We start from the raw sequence: 25,264 nt of genomic DNA, 5'->3' as shown, positions 1-25,264 counted from the left end.
GAGTCATGGCAAACACTGCAGCAAGTCAAATTTTGGCAGAAATAGACAAATGATACAAAGACATACAATTTCTCCCAAACCTAGGACCAGGTGGTGGAGGTAAGTTCACAAAGAACGGACAAGGAGGAATACACTGGGGCACAGACTCAGAGAAAGGCAATTGAGAACACAGGTAGAGGAGCCTCTGGACTCCCTGTGTCCTGCCTTTGGATGAGACACACAGAGGAGATTTTGGACTGACAGAAGCCCAGCTCATGTGACAGAGGAGACTGTGGGGCCAAAACCCAAATGCAAGCAAGGAGGGAAAGCTGATAGTCTCCTTATGATTACTATGACAAGGTGAGAGAGGTGATGAACTTACTTTATGGAGTTGAGTGCAAGCTGTTTTAGGGTCCTCAGGTCAGCATTCATCCCCCCAATGGCCATGAACACCTCATAGAAGTCATAAGAGACCCCCTTTGCCCCAAAGATGGGGGGATCATCGGGGCTGATCACAATGGGGTGCCCTTCAGCCATGAGGTCAGCTGCAGGGTGACTCCTCAAGTCAGCTACCAGTAGCAGGACCTGGGAGACAACACCACCACAGGTTATTGCTGCAGCTGTGTCACACGGACACCTGCCACGGCTGCCTGTGACAGCAAGTAGTGGTCAGGGAGGGATGGGCTCCAAAGGACTGTTCAGAATGTTTTCTACTCTGAACTGCTGCAGGAGGAAGCAGCTTGTCTCCACTGACTGTACAAGGAGATTAATTTCTTAAATAAACCACCTTAATCAAGTCCTGTAGGGTGAATAACTTGTGCTTATTTAGAACAATGTGACTGTGAGCAATTCAGGAACAGTCTTTTGGTTACACATTTGCTGTGGTGCTTAGCTTGAGGTGTCTGGAGCTGGTGTCTGGAGCTGGAGCCTTAAGGCTCGCATCAGTAAATCTCCACCCAAAGTGTCCTTTCTGGTGCACCCAGGGGACAATGGCACCACAATAATGTGCTGAAAAAGAGTTCCCACTGGTTATGAATTCTGCAAAACCAAGGACTTCCAGTTACAATCCCAGCTTGTCAGCCTCTGGCCCTCCTGGTTTTGAAGTATTTTCAATTATGTCTCTCAAGGCACCTCTGTGTCTCTAGGCCTCATCTCCACTAGGGAGGACTGCCTTCCCGAGTTCCTCTGGACAGGAATTTAAATTATTTTTTTTGCTGACTGGCATTACATTCCTTATATATATATATTCACAGTGTATGTCTACATAGCAAACTGCAGCGTAAGGTGCTGCAAAGGAAACTAAGCCAGCCTGTGTGCATCAAAACTTGTAGGTGCCCCCCAGCTGACCCTCACAGCAATGGTAAACCCCTTTACAGTGACCCAGCCACATAACCACATACCTGGTTGGAGATGGGACAGACTTCTACAGGAATATCCCTCTTCAGAGACAAATTTTTGGCTACTGGGTGTTTAATGAGAGCAAGTCCATGGCCGATCCTGCTGGTATTCAGTAGCAATGCATCCAGCACATTATTGTCTACAGAGGTGCCCTGCCAGTCTGAGCAGAGACAGGTAAGAGTCACTGAAGTGCTGTGAGGAAATAAAGCTTCTCAAACTGCTAGATGATTTTGTTAATAGAGGTTCCAGTTTGTGAGGTGAGAGGGTTGCTCACGCTCAGAGTTTCCACTTGCATTTTCAGTGAAACAGGGATCTAAATCTGCTCAGGATATTGCCCAGCATGCAGATACCCACTCATCTCACCTGGCTTTAGATGTTTCAGTGTTGCTCTTGCAGCTGAGTTAATTATGCTGGACTCCATTACTTGTCAATGGAGAGAAGTAACAATTATTGGGGTGTAGCCTGTGCATTAGAATGAGATGTATTGTGGCTTAGAAGTGCTCGCTCCTGCCTGTGGCTATAAAGGGACCCCAGGGTAACCACACTTGTTCTGTTGATGTCACCATGCAACACACAAGGCACACGGCTCTCCTGGTTAGGATAAATCCCACCAAAGCAGACTGAATAATATTGCCAATAATAATACATTGGCCCAGGAATGAGGGGTACATCAGTTACTTTGATAAGCCTGTTCAGTTAAGAGTCAAGTCTGGCTCAAACATTATTTCACCTTTAAATGTAAAATGATGGTTGGGGGACTCTGCTGCTGTTGTGGATGGGAAGTGAGTGCTGTTCCAAGGGGGAAATAGCTACCAGCACCAACTCCTACACGTGACTCCTTGTCACACCAGGTCAAAGACACTGAGCAATGTGACACCTACAGTCAAAAGCAAGTAGGGGTCATGTAGGAATGCCACAGCCCCAAACTGATATGGGGAGAAGCATAGGGGAAACTGGTTATGTGCATGTGTATGCCCACACATCCTCTTGATACAGCCAGCAAGCAAGCCAGGCTTGCTGCTTCTGCTCTTTGCAAGATTTCAGTCTCGTCTCTGAAAGCAATAACAAGCCTTGAGTCCTTATGCTCACCAGTCTCCCCAGCATGGAAGAAGTATGGCAAGTTGACCCCCATGGAATATGGGATGGTCAGGGCATCCTTCAGGTCCCATAAAGAATGACCTTCATCCTCATCACCAACCTGGGGGAAGGCAGAAAGGTATTTTTGAGCACACTTGGGAAGATGGTGGGACTTACAGCTCTATATAAATGAGGTGCCAGCTGTGCTGAAATTACAATGCTGTGGGGTAGGGAGCTGATTTTTTCAGGGGATTTTGTCAATTACCCTGAACAAAATCCTTAGCAGGAGGATTTGCAAATCATTAACACTGATTTCAGGACAGCAGCAGAGGTTCTGGCTCTGGTATACAACATATGCTACGGTATATATGTGGTTATACCACCAGGGGTTAATGTGAAGCCCCAGAAAAAATACAGTTACCAGGTCGAAGCCTGCCAGGGTGTCTGGGAAGCGGGCTCTGAGTGCCATGGCAGTGAGGACGGCTTCTTTAATCTGGGAAACATTCAGCATCCTAGAGAGCAAGAGAGAGAAAGCGCTGCAGAAGCTGACCCCCATGGGCCTGCCTTCTCAGGGTTTGAGTTGTGAAATGGGGTCCCCAGGGGTATTTCCAAAATGCAAGTTGCTCTTGAATCTGACAACCAGCTTCAGGTCTCTAGAGGAACAGCAGTATAAAATTGATATTACGAAACAAAACCCATGAATGACCAGGAAATGCCTGGCTAGACCCTGCTGTCACTTGTGTTGAGGCATGCTTGTCTGGCTCACCAGATTTCCTATTTACCAAGCAGGGAAGGGAACACCACAGTGTCGAGAGAAAATGTTAAATTTTTTTTCTTTCCTCCCGGGCTGTTTGGTTGGGAAGTGAGGCAGTAACTGCATTTCAAGAGAGTTTTACATTTAGGTTCCTTCTAGCCCTATCAGACTTAAACTTAGTGCAATTTGCAGACTGTGTCCATACTCAAGCTGGCCAGAGAGGCAAGAACTGGCGAGGGCACGGTGCCAAAGCAGAGCGAGTAAGCGCTGCTGAGAGGTCTGCTCTGCTTGCTGAGGATCACCTCACATGACTTCATGGCATCTGGCTGCCTTGGAGAGCAGCCTTGTGCCCGCCTGCCCGGGCAGCAGCACGAACATACCATACACAGGCTGTGTGCCGGGTCCTGTCGGAATCTGTGGGTATTGGTGATTCCGAGATTGTAGAAAGTCTCTGTCTTTCTGCCCCATTGCCAAAGCAGAAGCCATAATTCGTCTGTGCTGTTTTCAAGGTTGTTTATTCTGTTTATCTCTAACATGTTCTGCTGCCCTGCCGCAGCTCTGTCCTGCAGGGCAGCGTGTGGGGCTCTGCCCTCAGTGGGATGGTACAAACATTAAATACCAGAAACTATGTGTACTATATTTACAATAATGTGCCAATATCTATCATCTACGTTGAACAGTGTGTCCCCAGCCTAAACCAATAAAAAAATGCCAACACTACAGTGAAACATGGAGGGCATGAAGAAGGAGGAAAAGGACAAGACACACCCAATTCCTCCATCTTGTCCCCTCTGAACCCCTAATCTAGAAATCTAAAATTTTACTTCTGCACCCGTGTCACACTTAATTATTACTCTTATCAAACACTCAAAGCTTGTAATTCATCCTGTAAGATTGAAAACTCCTCTCCATGGACAGAGATCACAGACAGTGTCTCTGGGGGCTCTGTCCAGGGGCGTTCCTGACCCCTGCCAGGGTCCCAGACCTGCCAGGGCAGCCAGAGGGAAGCCCTGGATTCCCACAGGGTCCCACTGGGACCTCTGCCACGCTGAGCTCCCATCCTCAGGCACTGCCATCACTGCTTCAGTGTCTGCAGGGCAGGGCAGTGCACCCAGGCTTGGGAGGAGAGCAGGCACGGCTTAGACACGCACACAGGCAGCACTGTCCGGGCTCATTTCCACTCCCAGGGCTCACGGACACTCCTCTGGCTCGTTTCGCACGCAGGAAGACCCACAGAGATGGGTTCTCACCCTCAGCCTTTCACACGTGCCAGGGAACATCTCCAGAGTCAACAACTCACGTGGACATCACCAGCCAACTTTGGCACTCCGGCCCAGCGTAGCCTCTCCCAGCCCTCTGCCCAGCTCCGACACAGCACAACTGCTCTTAGCCCTGCTCTGCCTCTACCTGTGCGCTGTAAATATAATCTTGGCTCCAACAAAGTCTGGGTGCTCCTTCACAAACTGCCTGGTCACTTCCCGGTAGGTTGCCACAGACCACGATTTATTGTGCTTGGTGCCATCCAGTTCATACACCTGCAGCGTGAAAAGGAACGTGACAAGCAGTAGTTAGAAGAGGTGTTTTACTGGAAAGTGGGAGAAATGAAGTGACAAAAACCTTGGGAGAAGCAGAGTGCTGTGATCCTGAGAACAGGGCAGGAAAACAAAGGCAGTGAAATCTGTGCAGAACATTTGCTTCTTCAAGCCTTTACCAGCTGGAAAGAACCAAGGAGTGGGTTTCCCCCTCCTATGTAATACGAGTTTCTCTGTGTTCAGACGTGGCAAGCAAATGCCCTTGAGAGCCCTGAGGAGACCGTGACCTCTTACTCCTGTCTGCATCCACCGCTGCAGTGTTTTGTCCAGCTGTCTGCAGCTCACAAATGCTCTGTGCCTTGCAGTGGCAATCTGTCAGCTGAGGCAGCCCCAAGGCAGGCGATGGCTGAGCTACATAAGCTACCAGCTGAGCTGGGCTCCTGCTCCTCTCTACCAGAGGTTTGCTTCATGACCTTGAGTCAGTCATTTAGTCTTGCCATGTTTTCCCAGGTCTCTGGCTGCAAACTGGTAAAAATAATCCTTCTGGCATGCTCTGTCTCATTAACTTGCACTGGAGGTTCCTCTCTACCAGGGCTGTTCTCTGGGCTTTTGCCTTGATTTCAGCAGGGGTGGAGACCCTGAATTGATACTAACCCACAAGGCCCTGCCTGCAGTCGCTCACAGACAGCAGCTGAAACCACTCCATCAGTTCTCCTCTCACCCTTCTCACCATTCTTTTCTCTGTCACCTTTCTCCTCCAGCCTTCAACTGCTCCACTTCACCCCCTAACTTCCTCTGCTGTCCCTTACAGGCATGCCCCTCACAAAGCCCCACACCCTGTCACAATATGATGTCCCCCATGCAGGCACCAGCAGCCGTGGGGCAGCTGCAGATGCTCAGAGGGAATTTTCCCCAGCTGCAGCCCATGGGAATGTGAGACTTTACACAGCCGAATCTGCAAACACAGCTGGGCTTAGGGGGCTTTTCCACAGTGTTTGCTGTTTCACACTAAATCCCAGTTTCATTTACTTTACTTCAGGGGCCGCTTTTGGCAGGCTTTGCTGCACGGAGAGCTTTGGCAGCCTCAGCGCTGCTGTCCGAGCCTTGTGGAGGATCTCCAGCCACACGAGCATCTTGCTATTCCCGTCACACCCTGCTCACCTTGACTTTCCCCATGAAGAATTTCCCTGCCCTCTCACCCCAGCTTCAGCCTGACTGTCCCTTCACTGCCCACGCTGCCCTCCATCCCAGCATGGCCACGGCTCCTGGCATTGCCTGCCGTGGTACTCCAGGCAGCCTGCCTGGAGCTCACAGCAATGCAGCTCACAGCAATGGAGCTCACAGCAATGGAGTTCACAGTGCTGCAGCTCACAGCAATGCAGCTCACAGCAATGCAGCTCACAGCAATGCAGCTCACAGCGCTGCAGCTGCCAGCTGCAGGCAAGCCCCAGGGCTCTGCAGGCTCCCACGGCTGCCGCCAGCACCAGGAGCTGGATGGGAAGCAAATCTTGCCTGCCAAGCCTCTCTTCAAAAGGACTTACAACCGTGTCTAAGGGCTGATGGTAAAGGCAGGGTATTTTCCAGGCAGGCCCACGCACTTGAATCAAGGCAGATACTCTTGGCCTGGAAACCTGTGTGGCCTGAGGGGACGCCAGCGCTCGCGCTGCCTCACGGCACAGGCATTTTGACATTGCTGTTATTTTCTCTTTCCAGGTACCCCAAAGACAGGTGGTGGCTGAACTCAGAGCAACTGGCTCATGGCAACCCCCAGCAAAGTAAGGTTCATGTAATTTTGTGGACTTCTCCACGTCCTTCCCCACCACCCCCCCCCAACTTTGCAATACATCCTTCTCCTCTCAGGCACAATAGACTGATAGAACTGCCACCCCCACAGAGTCCTGCATGGGGCTTGCCTGGAGAATTGCATGGGAAAGGTGTGTCTGCAGTGCCAAAATTGTCACTAGGGAAGAGGGAGCACTTAGGGTGGTGTGGTCTGCTGGTGCTTAGGGAGGCATTAGGGCAGAGTGGGTTTGTAGGACAGCCTGACCAGCTCTGGGTGACACGCAGGGAGAAAGGCCTGAACCTTTACCAGATTTTGGTGTTAATAGCAATGAAAGGAGCAGCTCATACTTCATACACACAGCCAAAATTTTCGGTTGTCTGCAGATTGTGGGAGGTTGTGTTTTGCTAATTGATTGACTCACCTATTCAGAGCAATCGTTCTGAAATAAGCTGAGGATTTAAAATAACGTACCTATTCCAGAATAAGTCCCTATCCAAGACAGGACATTTTTTCAGAGTAGCTGCCACAGAACAGGTGATTCTGGTGCAGACAAAAGTGAGCTACATCTTCCCAATAAGCAAGATTTTGACCCAGCTCCCAGTCTGACTGTACAATGTAGTTTTGTGCCTATGTCACAGCAGGTATCTCCTTCAGCCATTAAGAACAAAGAATCTCTCAAGCCCTTGCCTATGCAAATCTCCAAGAAAGATGTTTGGATATGATCAAGGTTTTCCAGCATCCTTAAAAGGGCAGGTATGCAAACATCCAAAAACTAAATTCAAGATAGGGCTTGAGAAAAGTTATGGAGAAAGAAGGATTTAAAAGATTAATAGAGAAGCCAAACCCCACGTACCGCAGGCAGGATAGCTCTTATCTCAACATACTGTATGTTATCTTCATAGAGCTCCAGCAGCCCCTGGTAGAAATAGGCCTTGAACACAGGTGCATAGCAGATAAGTCCAGAGGCAATGAGAAAGATTTCTTCAAATCTTTTCCAAATGAAAGCCTGAGAAGGGTAGGCCAGCTCAGGGGCATCTGTCACCAGGGTCAGGTTTCTCAGCAAGCTACAGAAAAGGGAGAAGAGAAGGAATGAGGAGAACAAACAGAGCCTGTTGGCACTTCAGTACAACAGCGACTGGTGCAACTAGGAAGCATTCAGGTCAATTGTCTGCCACCTGTATTTACTCCTCTAATGGCTGGCACACAATTTTTATGATACATGTTGAACTGTAAGCAGGGTTAGGAGTAGGTGTTTAAAACCTGCCCTGTCCCTTTTTCAAGGAACAGAGTTACAAAAGCAAGTATGGAGCTTTTATATCAATTATCCTCTGCTACCCAGGGTATCCCTAATCTGAAAGTAGGCATGCACATTACTCCTGCAGACAATAAGTTTTCCAGAGAATCTTCAATGCATGTCACAACACTTGGCCCTTTGTTCAGCACATAAAAGGCAGACTGAGTTTACAGGAGATGCCATGTACTGGGCCACCACCAACCTGCTTGCTGAGCCCATAAGTTGTCCTGGTATGTTTTGACCTTTGTATTGTCTAAATATGCCATCCAAAAAAAATACAAGGGAAAGACACTTCTGAATCAGAAATAATTTTTCCCAGCCACTGAGAACAAACCTGATGCCCCACCTGCCTTGCTGATAGCTACTTCAGGGAAAAAGCTGATAAGAATCTCAGTCCTGGCTTTTCCTTAGTATGATAGAAATGTATTTATTGTTTCCATACACTCAGCTGGCATATAAGCCTCTTTCAGAAATCCAGAGAGACAGTGGGTAGTTTATCAAGCAGACTTTATGGGAGTCAGTAAATTGCAAGAATATCTAATTGTGGGTGACAGCTTGCACTTAGGATAGGTGAACATCTGTGCCACACCACCATCCTCTGGCAAGCTGATAGCCTTCATCCCATGAGAAGCCCTGCCCCTGGCATGAGCCTTCCTTCTTTCACCTACAGAGTAGTTCATAATGAATTTCTGCTACCAGTGGGCAAAGTGGAAATGGCAATGCAGGGGTGCTTAACTTCATTCCTGGGTGGACAAATGGAAGCCCATCACAGAAACCTACAGATGTTTTCTTGCTGGCCCAGTGCTTATCTCGTGTCAGGGGCTAAGCAGGTTCAGACAGAAATACCTTCAGCCATGCTTCAGCTTTTATCTGGGTATATTGTTTCCCCTCAATAACAGCTACTGATCTTTAATAATGTTTCCTGTTTGATGTCTTGGCCCCCATCCTTGCGCAGTGCTCTGCTCTGTTATATGGGAGGTGTGGCTTTGATTTGTGATCTTATTATCTTCATCCAGGACACTTCTGCGGATGGAATTAAACCCCCACAGCCCCCCTACAGATGTAAAATGTGATCTGGTCCAAATTCGTAAACTAAGACATCCTGGACAGATATGCCTTTTGAATCCCTCCATCCTGCCCATAAAACAGAGCCTATTCCCTCAGGATTTGCCTGCTGTTTCACTCTCAAAGGATTCTCTTCCAGGGCCTGCAGTTTCATTTCTTTCTCACTCTGTTAATTTCTTTGCCAGGAACGATTTTAGAAGCAAACCTGTACATAAAAGAGATGCTACTGCTGTTAAGGACGAGACTTTAAGTGCTCAACAGTCAGGAAAATTCTGAGTTAAGGTTTCCACGGCAGCTTGGGCTCTGCTCTCCCATGCATTACACCTGGGGCTTTGGTGCCATTATGGCAGGACACTGGGCAACCCCAGCTACTGTTCAGTAACCCATGCGACCAAAGAGCGAGCTGGACCACGGAAGGGGCAGGCAGCACCCTAGAAACCAGGAATGCAGGAGCATCCCGAAGGTGCAGAAAGGGTGTGCTGCCGCTCATCGGGGAGGTTTCGTGTGGGAAGAGCTGGGGGAAGGAGAATTTGCCCCTTCCCTCGTGGCCAAAGGGCAGCTCCCCTCCAGCTCAGCACCTGCCCGGAGCCGGGAGCCGAGCGGGGCTGTTCCCACTGGCGCTGCGAGCGCCCAGGGAAAAACCTCCCCGTGGATCAAAAAGCAGTACAAGCCCGTTCTCGCCGCTCCAGGCAGCTCCCTGGCAGATAAGGATGGGTGCTCAGTCGGGCTCCCACCGCTTTCTCCCCTTGGCCTGTGAGAATGCTGCTCCTCCAGCAATGCGCTGCTCCCCGCCTTTAAATCTGGCTGTACAAACTCGAGGTTGTTTGCTTAGCCTGTGCTCTTGGGCTAGAAACAGCAATAAATCCCCACACCACCCTGCTCCTAAAAGCACATAAATCAAATTGTACTTCTCTTTATAATCCCCTTCCCTTTGAGACTGATTATTGATCCTTACAACTGCTGAAGATTTATTGCATAATAGTGATCCATCCTTGATAACCAGGTAATCTCCTAAGGGTTCGGGGGCTTTTGCCATCAGTAGCTCATGCAGATGAAGCAAAGCTTCATAAATACATTCTTTTTTTGCTTCTTTTCTGGAATGGGCCTTCACCAGTGATCAGGTGCAGACTACAAACAGCCTTCCATGTCATGTCATGTATGCACTGAACAATGCTATTGCAATGTATATGACCAAAGGGGCACAGCTAAAATGACCAGCCAAGGATTATTTATTTTCAGCTGTGAGTTTGCTTTCTCTTTTCCTGGATTTTTCCCCCATTTTCCTTTCCTGTGCTATACAATACAGAAATGAAGTGTTTCGTTGCCTTGTTTTTAAAGGGATTCTTTTTCCTGCTCCTTTTTTCTGTTCTCGATGGGTAATTATGCCCCTCTCCTCACCGTAGTATCTAAATGTCTTCCAGTGGTGCATTAAATAGTGTGACTAACATCTGTCACATGTGGTTCATTCGCTTTCTCTCGCTCTCTCTCATCCCCTCTTCTTCTCCCCAAGGGGAGACTTGTAGAGGGAGTGGAGTGCTTTGTTTCTGTAGTGGATTTTTATTCCTTTTTTCCCCCCTCTTACTGCACACACGGCCCTATTTTTCTGTGAGATAAGGCTGTCAGAAGACAGAGGGGAAGGTGATGGCAGCCCGGGCATCCACCAGTGCCCAGGGGAGTTGTCCCTGAAGCCTGGGCCGTGGTGTCAGCTCCCTCACAGATGACTTCATCCTGGTGATAGAGAGCTCTGCTGGGCACAGTCCTTGTGCTGCTGGTGGGGGGTGTGCGGTGGTATTTTACAAATATCTGGAATGTCAATGCTGCTTCCCTAAATATCTGGGGGCATGCTCTTGCTTTGGAGATGGCAGCCATTATGCTGCTTCTTGAGGGAAAGAATGACATTCTCCTGTATTGTAATTGATTGTGATGAAAATAAGTGAGGATTGTTTTTTCTTTTAAAAAGCAAAATTCCCTTCCTTTTGCTGTCCCTTGGTCCGTGGTCTCCTGGCTCTCCTAACAGCATCCTTTTGTAAGCTCACCAGTAACACAATACTCTGGGGTCTTGGCCCATGAGATGTGTGTTTTGAACAGGAATGATTAGACTTTCTCTTGAGGGAAACAAACAAAAGGAGTCCCTTCCAAAGCACACGCACGCGCGCGTATATGTACCTAAAAATGCAAACAGCAAAAAAAATCTTGCAGATTCCCCTTTCTTCCACCCCTTCCTGGTCAGAAATGCTGTAAGGTGAAAGAGGTGCAGCTTCTCAGAAACATTTCCATTGTTCCTTCACATTTGCTGATCCACCCTGTCTTGCATGAGAGCCCTTCCCTGCTGCCATATTCCCTTGACACTTCCTTTAAACCACCCAACTATCCATCCGTTCTTTCCTCTGACATCTGCTTTCTCTCAGCTTGTCAGTGCTCAAGGGCAAAGAGGAGTGCAGGAGAGAGGTAGCCTGGGATGCACATGTTCAAGAGACTGGGAGAGTTTCCAGCAACTGAGAAGCAGAACAGATTGGGGCCTATTCCTGGCTAGAGACCTATTTCCAGACGGCCAAAAACATTCCTAACCCCTAGACTAGTGCCCAGGGATTAGATGAGAATAGGAGGGGAAGTGCCTCAGTGTGGCTGTTGTTGGTGTGTTTGCACATTATGCCTAATGACTCCTCTGTGATTTTGTGGTGATGAGCACAGAAGGGTAAGAAATGAAGGACAACTTACTCAAATGGATAAGTGAGCACCCAGGACGCCAGAGATCCAAGTATGCTCTTGGCTCAGGCTCATGTTTGCTGAGGAAAATCACTTTGTTGGCCTCTGCCTCGGTTTCTCCTCCACATTTGGGGAGACCCTTGCAGTGAGGCTCTGTGCAGTGCCTGCCACTCTGAAGTCCTGCTCTGACTTGTGGACACTAAACACTGTCAGGCAAATACAAAAGAGGAGGAATGTGGCAATACTGCCTCTGAAAACAAGTGTTTCCACACAGGAGCAGAGGGAGCCACACAATGCACAGCCCCAGTCACCCAGGTGTACAGGGTATACAGGATGCCCTGCCCTTCAGCCTCTGCCAGAAAGTGGCATCATGCCATGGAAACACAACTTAAAACAAGTGCAATGAAAGGTTGCTCCTGAGACACTTCTAAATGCCCAGTGCAGTTGCTTGTGCTTTAAGGAAGTGAAGCTGTTTCAAAATCCAATCTCTTGCACATTATTTATGGGTCTCCTGGTGTGGTTGAAGAGAGCTGGTGCTGTCATCTTTCCTTCCTAATCACTCCCAGCAGAAATGGAAGGGAGCTAATGGGGAACCAGTTTTCTCTCTGGAAGACAGAGATCAGTGACTTCTCACTGGATCTTATTTCGTCCATGACGTGTCAGAGCAGTTGAGCCACAGGATATAAAAGGTCAACAGCCCAGGGTCTGGCACTTTCTCCTTCCCTTCTGGACTTTCATAAGAGAGGGATGGTGGATGCCCTGGAGAGTTAGACCCCTGTGCCCATTGCTGGTTTTAGGGAGGGAAGGCAATGCTTCAGGCTCCTCAGCTTCCCAACCTGACCTCCTTCCCAGAACTGCAGGGCACAGAGCCCAAACAGCTTCCACGTGGAGGGGGTACCAGCTCACTAAGAGTTAAAAGGTCTCTACTTAAGAGCACACAACCTCACTGAAGAGCACTGCAGTAAAACCCACCAAGTTTCACTTCAGAAATGCTGGAATTAGGGTCATCTACATTGCCTTAATCCAGCCCTCTCCTTGTGTGTTGGCATGGCAATACTGTCTGTGATTACATGACACCCCACACTTTTTTTTCTGCAGACCCTGAGCGCCACGGACAGCGGTGCCCTCTGAATGGATGGCTACTCAATATTTTCCTTTGTCCTCATCACTCAGTGTCTGACTTCATGCATTATTTAGCATGCTCTCTCCAGCCCCCCACACACCACGGCAGAGCTGCATGCTTCCTCTTGGCCTTTTCAGCAGGGCTTTGTCCTGGGATCAAGGCCCCTGGATGGGGAGACAGGACTCTGTCTTCCCATCACTGCTGGCTAGAGAGGGAGCCAGGCTCTTCCCAGCCACCTGTAAGTGAATAAATGCCAGGTGGTTCAGACTAGCCCAGCTTTGATAAAAGGCTGCCAGCAGTAAAGGCAGGAGCTGCCTGCAGGAGGGTGAGTGATGCTCTGAGGGACCAGCTGAGGTGTAAGCACCTGGACAGCTGCAGGAGCCTTGCTTGTAAGGGCAGAAACTCTGTTAGCAGGAGGGTGTTTGAGGGGAAGGAGCTCCAAACCAGGGGTTCCTTGGCTCAGCCAGTGCCCAGGAGGGCAAGCCACAGCTCCTGGTGCCTGAGTGGCCTGCTGGGAATGAGTGCCTCATGCTTCCAGGTGGTGGGTGCCAGTGGAGTTTCAAAGGCAGGCCTCAGAAAAGAAGTTTGGTGTTTGGAGGGACAGCTGGGTTGGGTTTTATTCTGGGAAGTTTGAGAGGTTTTGTTAGTGCAGTAATTAACACAAGTAACATAACTTCTTGCTCTGAATCAAAGCAATGACGTTGCAAGGACTTTTCTGAGCCTGTTCATCAGCTACCTGGCTTCCTAATCCCGTTTTTGGATACCTCACTGGATGAGGCACCATACAGCTCTGTCCTACACTGAGAGCCCATTCAGCCTGAGTGCTGAGGAAAGTTGGAGACAAGTCTCATAAATCTACTTCAGCTACTGTCCTCAGCATGTCTGTACAGAGGGCCAGAGCGAGTGTGCACAGAAAAAATCAGTTTTTATGGTCCCTAACTCTGGTGTACTTAATGCTGCAGCCTTCAAGCTCTTAGCTTGCTATTTACTTTTTCACGTGCACAGCCCTAGCCGGAGTTCCTCACCTGCAGAGCAGCGAGCAGAAGGGAAAGCTGGACCAGAACCAACAGGTTGGCCACCCTGCTGCACTCACCCTCTGTCAAACTCGGCCACATCCCTCAGCTGTCCCCGGTAGGTGTCCAGCAGCAGCCACGGGGAGCACAGGGCTGGCGGCGGGCGGGGAGGACGCGGTCGGGAGAAGCGGAAGCGCACGGAGCCCGTGGGGGTGAAGCAGATGTAGCAGTGGGGCAGGTAGGAGGCATTGAACACCAGCCAGCCCACGCTCAGCATGGCGAAGTCGTGCAGGTGGAGCACAGCACCTGGTGGGGGACAAGGACAGCCTGATGAGCCCAGGCAGCTGGGAAAAAGGTTTAATGTGGTAACAGTTTGTTTGCCCATCCGGGGGTGTCTGGAAATGCTTCTAGAAGGCTGTGAGTGAGCTCTCCCAGCAAGGACTGCAGGGCTGCTCTGCCTCCCCCAGGCTGGAGGATGTGGCCCCCTCCACATCAGACACTGGGCAGGCAGAGCGTGACAGCTCCCTGGGAGCACGGGGAAGGAGGAAATCAATAGGGAGCTCTGCTTCTCCACTGGGATGGAAAATGCTCCGAGTTATTAAAGGTCTTTCAGGCAGACTTTGCTGTGAGCTGGCTCAGGCCCCACTGCTTTAAAGAGAAACTTGCACAGGAGGCAGCAGTTTACAAGGCATGCTGGCTGAAGCACACCTGAAGCAAGGCTCTGTATCTAAGCTGTTTGGATCCCAGCTTCAATTTTTTTGTCACTTCTTTCAACTCTCTGGAACTCTGGCATACACCAAAATCCCAGACCATGTTACTCTGGGGAATTGCACTCAGATGCAGAAGTACAATTTACTTCTGTGCCTTATCAAAAGCATGCTCGCTTACATTGTACATCTGCTGCTGGCCAGCACGAAGGGCCTCTGGGGTACTCTGTTATTGTGCAGCATGTTGGCAGCTGCCAGTCTTCCTGGCACAGGAAGCATCCTCTGTATGCTCACCTTCCTTATCATTCCATTTTGTTGAAATATCTCCTTTTCCAAAGACTCCTGGTGGTATTGGTGCTTGAACTAAGCCTCACCTTTGTAAAGGGAAGATACTGTGAGAGCTGAAGTCTCAGATATATATTTTATTAGTCTAGGGGAGACCTCTTAGTCAAAATAGCTTTGATGCCCTTAAGGGTAAAGGGAGAACATGAACAGCAAGAACAAGACACAAGATTGGTATGTATTTGACATTAGATTAAGTTCCAGGCTATAAGTAATAGTGGACTAATGTAATATAGACTCATGTCTATGATCTCCCACTACAGAGGGGCTGGCTGAGACGATGCTGAGGAGCTGTGGTTGCTGCTCTCAGCAGAGCTGGTGCACTAGACTGGGCATGCTGCAGCTGTCTGTCCCTCCTCTGGCTGGCAATGTCACCCTCTTCCCTATGAGAGCAGCACAGACATTACAATTGTGCTTGAAACAACAGGAACTCTCAGAGGCTCTGATCAAATCCTACTCAAACAGCTACAAGGATGTAATCTTGGCCCTAAAAGCTTACAGCCCTTGCAAAGCATCCAAGAGCCCATTGAAACATTGCCTGGATTGAAAAGTGTTAATTTTTTGTTTTGTCTCCCACTTGCTATCAATGATACTGGAGGTGAAGAGGGGAGGACTTTTAGATTTCCAACTGTTCAATTCAGCCATGAAAGGACAATGACATTTCTGACACACTAATTGTTTACGGTAACGGACTGGGATGCTGCAAGACTGGGATCTTCATCCCACAGAGGAGACTGGGAGGGAGAAGTTGGGAAGATTGCTCAGGGCCACATCCAATCTGGCTGTGAACACTTCCAGGGATGGGGCAGCCACAACTTCTCTGGGCAGCCTGTTCCAGTGCCTCACCACCCTCTGAGTAGACTTACTAATATCTACCTAAATCTCTCCTCTTTTAATTCAATACTGATCCCCCTGGTCACTACCTGCCCATGTAAAAATGTTGCTCTCTCTCTCTTTTATAAGCTCCCTTTAAGTGCTGGAAGTAAACGGGCTTTGACTTGTACACAACAAGCAAAGAAAATGAAGATTTCAGTGTTAGAGGTAGCCCCTTCCTCCTCTAGTGCCCCCAGACTTTCCAGCACGCTTCGAGGTCTTCTACAGAACCAGCTGCAGCAACACTTTTTGGGGGATGCAACACTTTTGGCTGAGATACATAATAAAGTTGGTAGCCTGTCTGTGGAATGTGTATGTGGGAAAAAGAGAGGCCCTGGCTGGAACATGCTGAGTAAATGGGGATGTCTGTTATTTCTTGTTGTCTTTGCTTCCTCTGTCCCTTCTCCACTCTTGAAAGCCTTAAGGATCCATATTGTAAGTTAAACCAAATGCCACAATTGCTGGAAATGTGTATTCACCCAATCCATCCCCCTCTTCCTTTCTCCCCCTACCCCATCCCTGAGCTCGAAGTCAGGGCTTTTCCTGAAACCCAATGAGCACAATTTGCAGCTCTCAGAAGCTTGTCTCCCACATCCTGTGTTTTGTCCCAGCTCAGAAAGCAAAAGATGAGTAAGATGAGACTCCTTAAGCCAAGCCTACCTTTAGGCATGCGCTTTAAGATGCTGAACACTTTGCTCTGATCAATGAGGCTTTTTGCCTGGAAGAAGTGCATGCTTGGAGGAAACTGTCCTGTAGATATGGCTGCTTCCACTTCCTTCTTCTTGAGGTTTACGAGCTTTGTGCTGAGCTGCTGCTCCTGCCTGCTCAGCACCAAGTTGCCACCTGTCTGCTGGGCTTTCTCCTCCTGCATCAGGGAGTCCCGGTCCTTCCAGAGAGGGATGGGAAGGCAGAGGGAAGCCAGACTCAGGAGAAGGTATGCCAGCCTTATGCCTTGCCCAGGTGGAGGTTTCATCTTAGAGCTGCACCTTGACAGGGAGAAAAGATTGAGGCATTAGCAGAGGTCAGAAGGGAGCACCTCGGCAATGGGGTGTGAAGCTATTGGCCCATCATGCAGAGGCAGTGGGTTAATGGGATGCTCAGAACTGGCAGGGACACCTAGTCCCAGTGTCCCCTGAATTTAGGGGTAATGGATCAGCACACTCCCAGTGGCTTCTGACTACACACAGCAAGGCTGGGTAGGGTGAAGAGAAGTTGCTCCGTGGATCACACCGGCAGCACATTGTGCAGTAAGGCAAAGGCCCAGCCCTGGAATGGGGGATTGGTGGGATCAGGATGTTGCTTGCAGTCTAGGAGGGAGCTCTCATTGGATAAGGTGTGCTGGTGCCAAGGTGCTGGCTGTGCTGATAATGTCCAGGTAAGGGGCTGGGCTTGAATTTATCAAATCCGATGCCCTCCAGCTGAGAGAAGATCCTGTTGCACCCTTTTAGTACATTCCAGCTATCCGAAGGGTTAATTTACAGGCAGGATAACCCAAGGCTTTCTCTGCAGTAACAGAGGTGGGTCCCTTCCGTGCAATCCCAGAGGAAAGGGGATGGAAGTGAGACCATGGCAGTAGTAGGAGATCACAGGATACAGGCACATGTGAACACTGTGCTCTCCCTCCCCAAAAAAAGCACAACTGCAACATAATCCTTCAACACCAGGCTTTAGTGACCCTCTGTGCCAACCTCTCAAGAGCAAAACAGGCTGGAGAAGGGCTCAATATTTTTAAATAACCTTATGTGAATTACATAGAAAGGCCCTGCTGGTGCACGTGTCTCCTCCTTCCAGCCTCTGTAGGTCCAGGAAGACATCCCCATCCCCTTTACTGGGTCCTGGGGAGCAAACAGAGCAGGGGTGGATGCATCCCCCTACCAGAGCTTAGAAAAGGAGACATCCCCAAGAAAGGCTTATCTTCAGCGTGGTGAGACCGCCTCACTTACTGTTACCTCCGCTCCTCCCGAGCTCACGCAGCCGCTGCCCGGGCGAGGGGGGCGGCTCTGCCTCCTGCGAGCCCGGACAAGGAGAAAGAACAGGGTCCGTCCGGCCGTGCCGAGCCAGGCACACCGAGTTCCTCTTCCTGTGCAGCCGCCCCGGCTCGCCCGGCTTTTATTTCACCCCAGCTGCGCCGCTTCATGAATATCTAAGGAGGAGGAGGAGGCAGCGGAGGCTGTGAGAAAGTGGGACACAGCGGCTGAAGAGCCGGGCTGCCAAAAAGCGGGGTCACTCAGGGGAACCCTGAGCTCTTTAACCCATCACTGCCCCATGACAGCGGGAGCATCTCTGGGGGTTTGTCTGTGCAGCCGTGCCGCGGTCCCTGGCGCACGCAGCTGGGAGAATACCCGGGAGAAGTTCCCTGCAGCTTTTAATACCTTGCGAGAAGTTCCCTGCTTTTAAATATCCTGCGAGAATACCTGGGAGAAGTTCCCTGCAGCTTTTAATACCTTGCGAGAAGTTCCCTGCTTTCAAATATCCTGCGAGAATACCCGGGAGAAGTTCCCTGCAGCTTTTAATACCTTGCGAGAAGTTCCCTGCTTTTAAATATCCTGGGAGAAGTTCCCTGCAGCTTTTAATACCTTGCGAGAAGTTCCCTGCTTTTAAATATCCTGCGAGAAGCTGGCCTGAGACATGCAGGGCAGAGCTCCAGCTTGGGGAGCAAGTCAGGTGGAGGGGGCATGGATTTATTAAAAAAAAAAAAAAATCACAACAAATACAGTAATTTCAGCATTTTATTTCACACAGTTCAACGGACTGAGTTTTAAACGACGTAAAACAGATGTTACATAAACAGCTTCCAGAGGAGAACAAAGTCCGTTTAGTTTGAGTCCAAAAATTTAATAGTTTTAAATATAAAAGCAAAAAGAAAGGTCTCATAAGTTAAGAACTATTGAAAACAACCCACAGTGGTCACAACGATTGTTTTGGAGGCAGAGAGAGTAGAGTCTGGTCAATAATACGTTAAATTTCTTTAGCTGGCACAATGGACTGAAAGCAGGGTGTTCAGGCTGCCCACCCTCCCCTCCCTGAGTGTCCCAGCCAGACACCTGCCAGCTTTTCCTCATCTCCTGGCCCCTTCACTCTCTGCTGTCACTAAGATCAGTCCCAGCATCCATGCAGAGATCAGCCAGGGACCCCAAATACTCCCTAAGCCCTGGCCATGGCAGCACGTCCAGAGGGTGGCTGTGCCCCCCTTGCTGCCCCTCAGCAGGATGGGTATTCCTCGAGTCTCTACATGATCCTGCTCCCAGAATGGGAGATCAGTGGAGTGGAAAGATGACCCTAACATGCTTAGCAGCAACTATTGGTTGATGAAAGCAGCTCAAGGATGAGAAGTGCATGGAGTGAAAAGGGATGGCTCAGTAGGGACAAGAGCTCTGCCTCCAAATACCTTCAAGGGAACAATATCACTGAAGGAAGGGAATTGCTTTAATTTTCTCGTAGTAGTAAAGCCTAGCATCAGTTCCATAAAACTGAATTCGGCCCAGGCAGTTGGAAAACTGGCTCTGTGGTGAGCAATTGGGTGCTAGAGACAGGTTCCCACTGTGCAGCTCTGAGGGGAGGTTAAAATGCTGTATGAGGGATCTCAAATAGCTTGCAGCCAGGCAGGGCTCTTGGGAATGCCTGCCAGAGGGCCTCAGAGATTTGTAGTGGTTCATCCTTTCAAATCATGTTTGAAAAAAATAAAACAAAGTCCAGTGCTCAAACACTTCTTTGATGGGACTTCTCCACATCAACAACTGCAGACATTGCCAGGAGAGTTTTGTACAGAGGTTGCAAGGCTTGGACTAGGAAATAAGCAGGTGTTTGAGAGTCTTTGTTCTCTATTAAAATGTGGTGCATGCTCTGGAAATAAAAAATCCTGGTGAAATGGGACCATAGCTGCCTTTAGGTGGGATCTGTCTGGACATGAAAGGTGGAAAGAGGGAGAAGAGGACAACCAGGAGCCCCATCTGGGGGAGGATTGTGTTCATCTAGTGCCTGCAGGCAGCCAAAACCCTGGCTTCAGACTTCCCTGGGAACTGAGGCATGCTATAGGAAGACTTGGCCTGTCTCAAGGACTCACAAGGAATGTTACAGTTGTCATTTCCACACCAACACATCTCTCAGCTTCTTTGCATTCTTCCTGAGAACCAAGTAGCCTGTTTGGAGGTTTTGCAATTGCTCTGTCTGTCTACAGGAGCACGATTGCAGTTCCTGTCCAGTCTTGTGTGGCCCCTGGAATAATCTTCAGCACCCTTCTCTATGCTCAGCTGCACCTCAGATGCATCTGTAGCTTAAAATAGCTGGTGGCCAGCACTGAGTGCTCACAGCCTGTTCCCCCTGCTTCAGTTTCAGTTCCACGTGTGAACTGCTTTCCTTCAAACCTTTTGAGCCTCTTGAAGGTCACAGGTACTGTTCCCAGAGCGTTTCCCCACCCTCCCTCCTGCATCTCCCCAGCTGTGGCCACAGGCTCCCACCACCCTGTTCCTGGAGCAGCAGCAGCCATGCACAGGGGAGCATGGGCAGCTCTGGGGCTGCAGGAAGGGGGAAGGATCACAGAGGCAGCAGCAGCAGCAGCAGCAGGCTTGCAGATGTGTGTTTCTCACTTCATCTTTCAGCTCAGGACCTGCAGAGTCCCTCCAGCTTGCAGTGTGCCAGCGCAGCTCCCCGCCCCAGTTAAAGCCTGGCAGTGTGTGCAGGTGACAGCAAGAGCTACAGTGATAAATCCAGCAGAGGCAAGACCTAGGGGTGATGCAGGCCTGGCTGTGTTTTCTGTTGGGGACACCCATTTTTGTGTAAGCCAAATGCAAACCAAGGAGCATTTCTGAGAGCACAGAGGGTGGGGCTGCCTTTTAGCTTCCTAGCCTCTCTGAGCATGTTGAAATCTAAGCTGCTTTCTGGAAATATCACTATAAGGACAGGAAGAGAAGACTGGAGCTGGGAAATGTGTTCCTAGCTCACCAGTTAGCTGTTCTTTCTGTGCCAGCTGCCTCATTTGTGAAATGGAGCCGATTCCCTGCCTAGCTGTGATGGTTATTTGCTGTATTTGCTGGTGCAAAAGCTGTGGTCCCTGGGCCAGCAGCTGTTGTAAAGCAAGTCTGCATAAGAGACATAATCTAGCTTGGAGAAGGAAACCATGAGGTGGGACAAGGGGCAGGAAAACAGCCAGAGGTGGGCAGGTGCACAGGTGGGTGAGGGCAGGCTGTGGAGAGTCCCTGCCTCTGCTGGGCCTGGATGAGACCACAGCGCCAGTCCCTGCTCTGAAACACTCCCAGTCTCTGGTTAATGCCTGCAAAATGCTAAGGACACGTAACAGTGCTTAGTGCTATAAATTATTATTAAAAATAGACTGTCCTGGGATATTTGGGATTATTAAAACCTCCCCACTGGACTGCTACATAACCCCTGCTTTGGTCTGGCTGGGCACAGGTTGGCATTTTTATTTCTTTCAATCCCAGCCAGGCAAAAACATGGGCTGTTCCCCAGCCCAAACAGGGGCATCAGTGGGAGCCCTACAGCAGAGAGACTGCTGGTGTGCCCTGGTATTGCTGGCAGCGTTGCTCCCCAGTCTCCAGCCAAGCTCTGCTCACCCTCAAGGTGCCCCATGCCCCTTCAAAAGCCCTCCCTCCCCTCAGCTGCGAGAATGTCTCAGTGCATCTGTCCTTCCACTCCTGCTCAGCTACATCCATAACTATCCAATGATTTAAAATGAATAAGACACTTGAAATGCTGCAGGAGCAGGAGCTGCTGATGGAGAGAGCCAGGGAAAGGGCTACATTCCCAGGTTACTGATGAATCACTCTGGGAGTGGAGTCATTGATTTGTAATCATTGCCTGGCTCCCAAATAGAATAGCCATGAATTCCTCTGACCAGCAACCCAGACAAGGCGCTTTGGGCTATTCCCAGCACCCCTGCAAAAGTTCAAACCTTGCTCACAGTAGCAGGGCTCAGAGCTCCAGGAGCCAAACAACTCCATCAGCACTCGCCCTCTAACGAGAGAAGCTCAGCAGTCAGGGCACACACCCGGCTGTCACTGCTGCTGCTGGGGCTTAGCATGCAATTAAATAAGTGAAACTGCATCATTTCCTTCCAACCCTCCACATGTGCCCACCCCAATTCCCTGCTGCTGTCACCCCACCCTGGAGGTCTGGGAAGGGGAAGTACAAAACCAAGTGAGCCGGGGTGTATTAACACCCCATTGCTTTGGGGGCAAACAACAGCCTGCCAAGGGCTCCCAGGGCACGAGCTGAGAGCACTGGGTATTTGGGAAAGGGGCTCAGTGCCACCCAAGGCAGGTCCCAAGCTGTCACCAAGCCTTCTGGGCAAAGATTCCCAGAGCCTCAAGGTTATTATTTGTATTCTTGTATTCTCTTCCTCTCCTACCCACAGGGACAGAAATGAGAGCAAACTAGGTGAAAAAACATCCTGGATTAGCAAGTATACTTCACTCTCTCTCTCTGGGAGATTACTTTAGGGAGGGTGGAAGCCCAGTGCTACCATGGGAAGTGTTTTCTTGCTTTTTGTGTTAGTCACATCAGGTTTCCTGCCCGACCTATGGTGTCTATCCATTCCTGGGCTGTGCTGGGGGATGGATACACAGGGGTTAGTGTGCTTTTGGAGGGATTTGCCCTAGCATAAGAGCAGGAAAAATTCCTGTCGTAGGGTGCTATATTCCATATAAACATCCTCCTCGCTCCCATCCTCCTACTCCACCCACCTGACTTCCCCAGACAGAACCAAAAGCCAACCACATCTCTGTTCTAATCCCTCCACCTCTGTCCCTGGGGTCCATCACACCTTGTCACAAAGGATCTGAGTTCATCTGTGGTCACTTTGTAGCTGTGAGCATCCCCGTGACCTCTGCCAGGACATCCTGTGTCTGCATGTCAACCATCTCCTCACCTCACTGCCTCTCCATTTCTCTGTGTCTACATCACCCACACAGCTCCACCACCACACACACTTCAAGCCCAATCAGTAAAAAGTACACAGTCTTGCAGTGACACATTCTTTCTCTCTCTCTCTGACCCCAGCCTCTCATGGAAGGCTCACCTGAAGAGACATTCTACACTGCATCCCAGACCTATGGCTCTATCTTATACTTTAAAGCTCCAGAAATATTTTGGAAGAGAGGATAGCAAAGGTTGGGGAGCACATCAGCAGATACACCTGACCTTCAGCTGCTCAGGAGTCACCCCATTTTGTACTGTTTCTTTTCCTCCTGTGCATGAGACAAGTAAGTCAGCATTTAGAATGGGTTTATACGAAAAAATTAACAGTAGTGAGGAGCATTTGGGTTAAAACATGACTGGCCAAAAGTGCCTGTGTTGTAGCCAAGCTTCATCCTGCCTAGGCAAATCTCCAAACTTTATTAAAGCCTTGAGATGTCAAAACAAGGCTTCTGCACAGTTCCCTTTAGAGGTGCCTCCATATACCATGCTGCAAATGCAGACACTGGCTTCAAGCCAGTCAGCACTAGCAGCCCTGCCAGCAAAACCTCATTCCCCCAAGCTCCTTAGGCAGGGTTTTGCTCTGCAGGGATTTCTATTGCTCTCAGCTATGGCAACACCTGAGCAACAGAGTTTAAAGCAAGGTGCAATCTTAGCTTGGCTAAATCGCTGCATCTCCCCAAGAGATGCTCTTCCCCTAAAGCACTGCAGCACTGCCTGCCTCACCACAGCAAGCAGCCAAGTCCTCGGGGCACCCACCCTAACAGGGTGACAAAGGCATGAAGCACACAGCCAGGGCCACTTTTACAGGACCTTCAGCAACAAGCTGCAATGATATCACCGAACTCACAAAGACTTTAAGGAGGCTTGTGGGGTCTTTGACCCAAACAGCCCATGTCTTTTGTTAGCCACGAGAATACAACTACTTTTCAGCCCATCCTAGGAACAAAGAGCTCAAGTCTACCTTCTTCTAGTGTTGGTGAGCAAGCCTTGTCTCTTGAACCTCACTGCCATCTGTAAGAGTGAGCCACCCTTGTGCTAGTGTGCTGCTGCGAGGTTCTGGTGGAACCACCAGCTGTGGGAGCCAGCATAGCTGCAGGGCCCAGCTCACCCTGGCATCCCAGTCCACACCTAGCACAGCCCCCTCCAGAGTGGCACGTTGGGGAGCCATTATTCACAGAATTCACAGGATGACTGGGTTGGAAGAGACCTCAAAGGTCATCGAGTCCAATCCAGCCCCAACACCTCAACCAAACCCTGGCACAGAGTGCCACATCCAGTCTTTGTTAAACACATCCAGGGATGGTGACTCCAGCACCTCCCCAGGCAGACCATTCCAGAACTTTATCACTCTAACCATGAAAAGCTTTTCCCTAATATCCAACCTATATATCCCTTGATGTAGCTTGAGACTGTTGAGACTCTGGTTCTGTCTGGTGAAAGAGACCAACCCCACCTAACTACAGCCAACTTTCAGGGAGTTGTAGAGAGTGATAAGGTCACCTCTGAGTCTCCTTTTCCTCCAGGATCACCATCTGCCTGAAATTCCCCTTTCCCATGGCCTCCTTCAGTGTGTGGAACATCCCTCCCTGCTGTAGCACACATTAAGATTTTGGTATGTGGCACATGGGTACAGGAATGCTGCTGCCCATTGCTTCTTCAAATATAATATGGGAGAACTTCTTCCTTTCTGTTCTGCCTGACCAACATGTCCCCTGCAGACACAGGGTGACTATTTAAGTCAGCCCTGAACCCAGGCAGTCAAACCCCCAGGGGATGATCTGAGAAGCCTGACACTAGCTACCATGCTGTGTGAGCCTTCTGAAGGCAGGTGCAGATGCAAGGGATGAATATAATCTGCTGCCAATCCCCAGCTGAAGCACCACAGCTCCTCAAATGCTGATGGTAACAGCAGTGGGCATTTTAAAGTAAAAAGTCTTTAACAGACATCCTTCTGCAGCAGTGAATTTCTCCACTTTTATAATGATTACATGGAAAGAATGTGGAAATTTGCTTTTAAGGAAGGGAGCAAATAGTGAAATTGTAAACTGCTTAAAAATAACTGTTTTAAGTTATTTTTGAGGTTTTGAAACTAAGCTGGGGACAGAAGTCAGTGCAGTGCACAGGAGGGATAATATGTGTGTACACAGACCTTCTTAAGCTAAAATAGTATTCACATTTCCTGGAGAGGGAGAGCTATCAGCCAAACTGAGCTTCTAACTGACCAGTGGTTCTGGTATTTTCTGTTTGTTCACCCTGCTACGAGTTGACCTGAACCACATCCTGTCTGCATTTCTTTCAGGTGTTCAAAACCCACTGCTGGGAGACAACAGGAAAGATGAAACACTCAGCATCCTCACCAGTCCCTGAGGAGGAGAGATGGCTAGCAGACACCAGCACCCTTTCTGGACCAAGATGATGATGTGTCAAGGTACAAAAGTGTGCTAGGTTCAGAGATTTTTGCCTAAATAGCTGTAATTTCCAGCATGGGATGGGGGCCAAAGGGAATCCACCGAGGCAATCAGGCTCTCCAGCAGCCTGGCAGCTCCTTGGTCCACAATGGGAATTAATCACTGAACTCAGGGAAGCACACCTTAAATGAAAAAAACAAACACCACCGACTTTGTTGAGGCATCACCTTAAATGGAAAAAATCAAACGCCACAACTATGCACGTCCAGCCTGTTGA

At 49.5% G+C, this 25,264-nt stretch overlaps 1 protein-coding gene and 1 long non-coding RNA gene across 4 annotated transcripts in view; one reads left to right on the top strand and one right to left on the bottom strand.

Moving 5' to 3' along the window:
• The window catches only part of ADA2 (adenosine deaminase 2), a 21,105-nt gene extending 3,354 nt beyond the window's left edge, over window positions 1-17,751 (bottom strand). Inside the window, exons 1-9 of one of the 3 annotated variants that reach the window (XM_030263627.4) lie at window positions 17,596-17,750; window positions 16,307-16,632; window positions 13,805-14,030; window positions 7,377-7,587; window positions 4,616-4,743; window positions 2,876-2,966; window positions 2,467-2,575; window positions 1,380-1,537; window positions 362-564 (exon numbers count right to left, since the gene is read on the bottom strand). In XM_030263627.4, coding sequence (XP_030119487.4) covers window positions 362-564; window positions 1,380-1,537; window positions 2,467-2,575; window positions 2,876-2,966; window positions 4,616-4,743; window positions 7,377-7,587; window positions 13,805-14,030; window positions 16,307-16,619 — 1,439 coding nt within the window. In that variant the 5' untranslated portion in view covers window positions 16,620-16,632; window positions 17,596-17,750. Of the gene's footprint in view, window positions 1-361; window positions 565-1,379; window positions 1,538-2,466; window positions 2,576-2,875; window positions 2,967-4,615; window positions 4,744-7,376; window positions 7,588-13,804; window positions 14,031-16,306; window positions 16,633-17,589 lie in introns of all 3 variants that reach the window. The other 2 variants (XM_002197487.7, XM_072923843.1) reach the window with 2 other exon arrangements.
• LOC115493489 (uncharacterized) overlaps window positions 1-25,264 on the top strand; it is a 27,548-nt gene extending 2,284 nt beyond the window's left edge. Inside the window, exons 2-4 of the long non-coding RNA XR_003958314.4 lie at window positions 6,454-6,515; window positions 13,717-13,842; window positions 24,879-25,264. This is a non-coding gene — a long non-coding RNA (uncharacterized lncRNA). The remainder of the gene's footprint in view (window positions 1-6,453; window positions 6,516-13,716; window positions 13,843-24,878) is intronic.

This window comes from Taeniopygia guttata, chromosome 1A (assembly GCF_048771995.1).
Source record: "Taeniopygia guttata chromosome 1A, bTaeGut7.mat, whole genome shotgun sequence".
Lineage (NCBI taxonomy): Eukaryota > Metazoa > Chordata > Aves > Passeriformes > Estrildidae > Taeniopygia > Taeniopygia guttata.
This window is presented reverse-complemented; position numbering and strand designations above follow the sequence as displayed.